The sequence below is a fragment of the Tachysurus fulvidraco genome, chromosome 23 (genome assembly GCF_022655615.1).
Source record: "Tachysurus fulvidraco isolate hzauxx_2018 chromosome 23, HZAU_PFXX_2.0, whole genome shotgun sequence".
Taxonomy (NCBI): domain Eukaryota; kingdom Metazoa; phylum Chordata; class Actinopteri; order Siluriformes; family Bagridae; genus Tachysurus; species Tachysurus fulvidraco.
In genome coordinates this window covers 3,129,299-3,136,897 of record NC_062540.1, presented here as the reverse complement: position 1 = coordinate 3,136,897, position 7,599 = coordinate 3,129,299, and the positions used below count along the sequence as shown (strand labels likewise).

General features: G+C 38.0%; 1 protein-coding gene across 1 annotated transcript; it reads left to right on the top strand.

The window, feature by feature from the left end:
- The first annotated feature begins 1,132 nt into the window (after positions 1 to 1,132).
- On the top strand, positions 1,133 to 4,684 carry LOC113641783. The gene has a single exon (XM_027144765.2). It carries the CDS (start codon positions 1,634 to 1,636, stop codon positions 2,966 to 2,968), a length of 1,335 nt encoding a protein of 444 aa, XP_027000566.2. The 5' UTR covers positions 1,133 to 1,633; the 3' UTR covers positions 2,969 to 4,684.
- Positions 4,685 to 7,599: the final 2,915 nt, after the last annotated feature.

Sequence of the window (7,599 nt, the reverse complement as noted above, 5' to 3'; positions counted from 1 at the left end):
TTATGTATATATTACATTATACACACTGTAAAAACATTGTAAATTAACGGTAAAATACTGGCAGCAGGGTTTCCAGCTGTGTACCGTAATCTTACATTGTCATTAACGTAATCTAAACCTGTAACCTGTTTGTACAGTAATCCTGCAGTTTCATTACTTTATTCTCTGTATTAACTTATATATATATATTTGTACAAATAAACTGGTGTTGGATTATTTAAATTTATAATATGTTTCCAAGAAAAAACAGCTCAAGAGGATATTTCTTTTAGCACACAATTTATTGACAGTTTAGTGCCAAATAATAACTGAACCACATCTCTAAAACCCTAAAAAAAACAGCCTTTATGAAAAAGTAAACAATGTGAAAACCTTTGAAGTTGATTTGAGTTTAATAAAAGTCAGTACAAGTCAAACCATGGATTTGGTATAAAAACAGGCCAAGACCATGCTTGGGGTGTACATTTCCTGAAAACAGACTAGAAATGTTACAACTTTTGCATTTCATTTTAGTTTTAAGAAAATAAAGTCAAAGTCAAACAGCTGATTGATGTGACTGTATGTCATCACAACTGACATTGAGTCATAAACTGTGAATAAACAGATGCATTGTTTGTATAATGAATGATTAGTAGTTTCAATAACAGCACCAACAAAATTATTCTGAATATTAATTCAGAAAATGCCAATCACGCACTACCTTTTTTATTTATGTTTTCACAAACATAAAATATTTGTCAATTCTTAAATAAAAATTAGTTATAATAAAATAAAATGTGTAATTACAGTTACAACCTGTAATAATGATATATTTACACTTATAAATAATATAAAGGTGTTATAAACAATATAAACAATATACTTACACATACACCATATCCTATGGAGCCTCCCGAAATTTAAATGAAATCTCAAATCCCTCTGCATTAGCATTTTTGCACAAGGACAAAACTTTGTCACGTAAAGAATCTTACTCACTAGTGAAATGTTGTTGTTGTTGTTGTTTTCATTTACAACCGATTGTGTGTGATTAAGACTGTTTTGGCCAATTGACTGTTTTGTCCCGCCCCCAACCCCCTCTTCGGCCAATTGACTGTTTTGTCCCGCCCCAACCCTCCTCTTCGGCCAATGACCTTTTTGTCCCGCCCCATATCCCTGCTTCGGCGAATGACTGTTTTGTCCCGCCCCAACCCGCTGCTTCAGCCAATGACTGTTTTGCCCTGGTCGGAATCGTTAGAACCTGTTAGGAATCGTTTGAAGTGTGTTAGGACCTGTTAGGAACTGACTTCCAGTCCATCTACCGCAGGGTGGCGACAGATATAGACGGCACGTCGCTTACACAGCCACTTTATTACACCTCACATGCATGCTATGAGTGCGCGCTCGTTAGCTTAGTGATTAGAGTCGCGCGCGCTCACCGCTGAGATCCGAGTTCGATTCCCGCCAGGAGATTTTCGGGAAAAGAGAACAAAACTAATTTGAATAGAAGAAAAGTTTAGCTTAGTTATAAGTAAAATGAAGGGTATAAAAGGCATAAACATGCTGCTGTGGTCAAAAAAAAAATACTCCGGACAAGACGAAGTTTACGGCTCCGCAAACACAACGACGATTCCCAACTACACGAAGACGGTGAATGAGAATCTTTACTCTCTTCACTGCTACACAGCTCGCTGGTGGAAAACGACATACGATTGCAGTTATACGTCTAATAGAAAAACTATTACGTGCAGCGGTCATGGGACAGTCGTTTGCGAGATTAACGCTGAGCGAAGACTCTGAATGTCGCAGTAGACTCGTGTCGCAGCGGTCAGAGACACATCGCCTGAGGTTTCGTTCCTTGACCCTCGGTGAGGTCGGAGACCTGTTCTCATATGTACAACGGCTACAACAGGAGTGTCAGGGTTGGTTGCTGGCTGATAGTCATGATGCTAGAAGGATTGTGGAGATGTTGGTAATGGAGCAGTTTCTGAAACAGCTCCCAGAAGTCACCGCCCGCTGGGTTCGGGACAACCAACCAGAAACACTAAACAAGGCCATCGATTTCGTGAAGCGCCACGGTTCGTCTACCGTTGTTGCAGAATTCAGAATTCAGCACTCACAACTCTCTGAAACTGTGCTGTATCACCAAGAAGATCAACTAAAGCAAAAAAAGCATCTAGAGGCCATGGAACAAATCCAACAGTCGTTTGACAGATTAACGCTGAGTGAAGACTCTGAATGTCGCAGTAGACTCGTGTCGCAGCGGTCAGAGACACATCGCCTGAGGTTTCGTTCCTTGACCCTCGGTGAGGTCGGAGACCTGTTCTCATATGTACAACGGCTACAACAGGAGTGTCAGGGTTGGTTGCTGGCTGATAGTCATGATGCTAGAAGGATTGTGGAGATGTTGGTAATGGAGCAGTTTCTGAAACAGCTCCCAGAAGTCACCGCCCGCTGGGTTCGGGACAACCAACCAGAAACACTAAACAAGGCCATCGATTTCGTGAAGCGCCACGGTTCGTCTGCCGTTGTTGCAGAATTCAGAATTCAGCACTCACAACTCTCTGAAACTGTGCTGTATCACCAAGAAGATCAACTAAAGCAAAAAAAGCATCTAGAGGCCATGGAACAAATCCAACAGTCGTTTGACAGATTAACGCTGAGTGAAGACTCTGGATTTCGTAGTAGACTCGTGTCGCCGCGGTCAGAGACACATCGCCTGAGGTTTCGTTCCTTGACCCTCGGTGAGGTCGGAGACCTGTTCTCATATGTACAACAGCTACAACAGGAGTGTCAGGGTTGGTTGCTGGCTGATAGTCATGATGCTAGAAGGATTGTGGAGACGTTGGTAATGGAGCAGTTTCTGAAACAGCTTCCAGAAGTGACCGCCCACTGGGTTCTGTACAACCAACCAGCAACACTAAACGAGGCCATCTATTTCGTGGAGCGCCACCGTTCGCTATCGTTGTTCCTCCTCCTTAACATCTGACCACAGTGGGGCGTGGAAAAGGAAAACGTCCGCGCGGATTGTTTTTAACAATCACCCTATCAATATCAGCATGTAGCCTGAAGACATCAGTTACTCGTGTTACTTATATTTATTGTAATTGGGCAAAAATGTGTGTGTCAATGTTCGTCAATAAAAAATCTTTGGCAATATGGATTTTTATTTTCTTGGATATGTGATTTGTCAATAGGGGAATTTGAGAGATTTGTACTCTGATACACACGTCCGCGTATCGTATTTCCAAACATGTCGAAAAATTCGTGAACCATAAAAAAAAAGGGTAACTCAGTAAAACTGTAGAAATAGAGAATCCTATAAATGACTCAGGTGAACACCGTCGATCTCTTATTCTCCTTCCGCTGACAGTGTGGAAGGTTGACGTTTTCCAGCAACAGGTGTATGAGGCTCCGCCTTTGAACGACGGTGTTAGATTACACATAAAAGGTCGCGTACGCCTTTGAATCCGCATCCACATCCACACAGCACTAAGGTCTGTACACTGAAACGTACAGTGAATGGTCAGGAGAGACTCGTGTAGAGCGGAGAGAATCACGTCGAATGGATTTACTTAAGCTGTATTTATATGTGCACTTGCTCTAGTTGCTCAATTCCTCTTCTGCTACTCCAGACAGACTCTAGTCTGTGCTCTATGTATCTACATCACCATATATAGACGGCACGTCGCTCAGACAGTCACTTTATTACACCTCACATGCCTGCAGTGAGCGCTTTTGTTGATTTAGTAATTAGAGTCGCGCGCGCTCACCGCTGTTATCCGAGTTCGATTCCCGCCAGGAGATTTTCGGGAAAAGAGAACAAAACTAATTTGAATAGAAGAAAAGTTTAGCTTAGTTATAAGTAAAATGAAGGGTATAAGAGGCATAAACATGCTGCTGTGGTCAAAAAAAAAAAAATACTCCGGACAAGACGAAGTTTACGGCTCCGCAAACACAACGACGATTCCCAACTACATGAAGACGGTGAATGAGAATCTTTACTCTCTTCACTGCTACACAGCTCGCTGGTGGAAAACGACATACGATTGCAGTTATACGTCTAATAGAAAAACTATTACGTGCAGCGTCCATGGAACAAATCCAACAGTCGTTTGACAGATTAACGCTGAGTGAAGACTCTGAATTTCCCAGTAGACTCGTGTCGCAGAGGTCAGAGACACATCGCCTGAGGTTTCGTTCCTTGACCCTCGGTGAGGTCGGTGACCCGTTCTCATATGTCCAACAGCTAGAAAATGAGTGTCAGGGTTGGTTGATGGCTGAGAGTCATGATGCTAGAATGACTGTTGAAACTGTGATGATGGAGCAGTTTCTGAAACAACTTCCAGAAGAGACCGCCCACTGGGTTCTGTACAACCAACCAGCAACACTAATCGAGGCCATCTATTTGGTGGAGCGCCACCGTTCGCTATCGTTGTTCCTCCTCCTTAACATCTGACCACAGTGGGGCGTGGAAAAGGAAAACGTCCGCGCGGATTGTTTTTAACAATCACCCTATCAATATGAGCCTGTAGCCTGAAGACATCAGTTGCTCGTGTTACTGAAATTTATTGTAATTGGGCAAAAATGTGTGTGTCAATGTTCGTCAATAAAACATCTTTGACAATACTCATTAATATGGATTTGTATTTTCTTGGATATGTGATTTGTCTTATTTGTCAATAGGGGAATTTGAGAGATTTGTACTCTGATACACACGTCCGCGTATTGTATTTCCAAACATATCGAAAAATTCGTGAACCATTAAAAAAGGGTGACTCAGTAAAACTGTAGAAATAGAGAATCCTATAAATGACTCAGGTGAACACCGTCTCACCGTCGACCCAATTTCATATGTACAACAACTCAGGGTCAGCTGCTGTCTGAAGGCATTAATGTTGGAAGGATTGTTGAGCCGGTGTTAATGGAGCACTGGCCATCTATCTGGTGGAGAACCACATCCTTTACAAAAATAAGAATATGTGTAGGACGACATTTTATTTAGATTCTAAATTGTCTAAATTGCTTCCACATACTTTCCCCATGTGCAGGGCTGGATTACCGAAGTAAGTATTGCTGTAGATTCATTATTTTAATCACTTAAATTTCTGACCCAATTTGGGTTAAATTCAACCCAGCAGTGTCGTCATTTTTAACTAATAGTTGGGTTAAAATCACAACCCAGTTATACTGTATGGTTTTGCTATATCAAATTATTTAAACCGTGAATTTGATCTGTAGCTCTTTTATGTAATTTGATAATCTTTGATTTTATTTGTCAAAACTAAGAGTCAAACTAAAGGATGGGTCTGGGTAAACCTTACACTTTTATGTGTAAGGTTTGGATGGGTCTGGGTTATTTGATGACGATGAACGCAGTGGTCCAGCAGATGGCACATGCTCTGTAAAATGACTACAGTTAATTAGATTTCTTTTTATCAGCTCAGGTATGTCTTGTTTATTCACATTTAGGTCTGTAGTGATACTAATGACAGTATCATTTACTTTGTTTTCTATTGTTTAGGTTGTTTGATATTTATGTTTCAGCAATCCAAAAGAAACTGTAATATATGGAGGTTCTTTAAAAGTAGATTATTTTAAATTAATACTTAATTTTCTCATGATCTCTGAATATGAACGTGTACTAAAGGCAGTAAAAGCGCAATAAAGCACCATCATGGATGATCACATGCGCTTTTATTTTGATCAAGGTCTCGTGTGATCCACATAAGTGTCTGACACTTAATCACAAAACAGTAAATGAATACAAAACAACACAAAACAATTGACAGTGTTTTTGAGAATAAAGGCTTAACGTTTTAAGAATCCATTACATAATTATCACTTCCATCACACTCTCCACATATGAGAAATGGCAGAAAAAGACGAGTTGCTGAAAATCAATACTGTTAACTTATTTTAATACAGGAAAAAATTCTTTAAGATTAAAAATGAAACTAAAATTATTGTTTGGTATATTGTTTTGTTTATTGTTTGTCACACGACACTGTGTAACGCATAGGGGGAATAAAAGTAGAAATACATAGACCGTAAATATATAAGAAAATATATAATTTAATATAATATTACGTTATTACAATATTCTTTATATGTACAAATATATATAAAATGTAATATACAAAATATACATCATATTTGTAAACCGTGTTGAATGTTACGTGTCGTGACCAACACTGCGAAAAATAACACGTTTCAATATATTCGGCGAAGAAATCTGTCGTGATTTTGTTATGATGGAGGACGTGTTTCAGAGAAGAAGGGACGCACTGAACTTTGGGATGCTGCTGGTTCAGTCTCCTCAACTGAGAGTTTAACAAAACCTAGAAACACAGAAATTAAGACTTTGCATTAAAAGTAATGAGTTATAAAATTAGCTGCTATTAAGAAGAAATAAATATATGTATATTACATAACAACATTGACGTTTACAGGCAAAAATCATTTTAAAATCAACTGTGTATATATTAAATGTAAAAGATCAGACCTTCTTCTAACTCTTCTGCGCCCTCAGCCACTACATCCACATCAGGCCTCTCTCCTATACAGCCAAGGAATTTAATGAATACGATAAAAAAAATAGTTACAATTATTATATGTACTAAGATAATTAATTATTAAACACGTATATTATTTCATTAATAATCTTACTGATCTTCTAAAATCTTTATTTTTAGAATGCTATAATTTATTATTTAACTGGTTCATAAATAAACAATTCATTACTGATTAAAATTAAGACAGTAATATTGCTTATTATTAATTAATTATTATTATATATTATATATTATATATAATAAATTATTATATATTATATGTAATAAATAATATATATTAAAAACAATATTAAACAAAGTACTAAAATTACAAATTAATTACTGGTTATGTGATTAATTAACTATATAGTTAATAATTAATTGAATTAACAAATTAAATAACCACTGTTTTGTTAGTTATTCGATTATGATCGTTAGTTAAAAACAACAATAATCAGCTGTGACACACCTCCACGTGCACATGTAAAGACCTGACTGAGCACTTGGCAGACCGCAGATACACAGCGGATCGCTGCGGTACACACACCTGAGTCAAGGAAACATAAACAACAAAAATTAGTCAATTATTAATCCAACAAAACAACAAAAACTTTTTATTTGCATATAAAAAATAATTGAAAATATACTTTATTATCTGATCGTGTGCTATTTATTCAGTTGTCCTATCTCATTAAATAAAACCAAGATCCATCTCACCGTCACAAGTGGTATAATCTGTTTCCATAACGACGTCTTTTGCGGTGTCTTTTCTCTTACAGTTGTTGGTTTTTCCTGAAGTCAGGAAGCAGAGGAAGCTTAATGGTTTTCAGCGCAGTCTGTCAGAACAAAATACTTTCCTTAAAACATCTAGCAATACACACATGTCACTCTGCTGCAAAATTTACTCACACACATGAACTGAGGCGTATGCAGCTTTCCCAAGAAGCACAGTTTAACTAAGGAGATGCTTTACTGTTTCGGAGTCCAATTGTAATATCTAATATGCGTTGGTAATCTGAACCAAATCCTATGAATTATAATAAGTTATGAAACTTCCCCAGCTAAA

What these genes read in the sequence shown, in the direction of transcription:
- LOC113641783 (XM_027144765.2), top strand. Translation starts at nt 1,634, where the DNA reads ATGAGAATCTTTACTCTCTTCACTGCTACACAGCTCGCTGGTGGAAAA.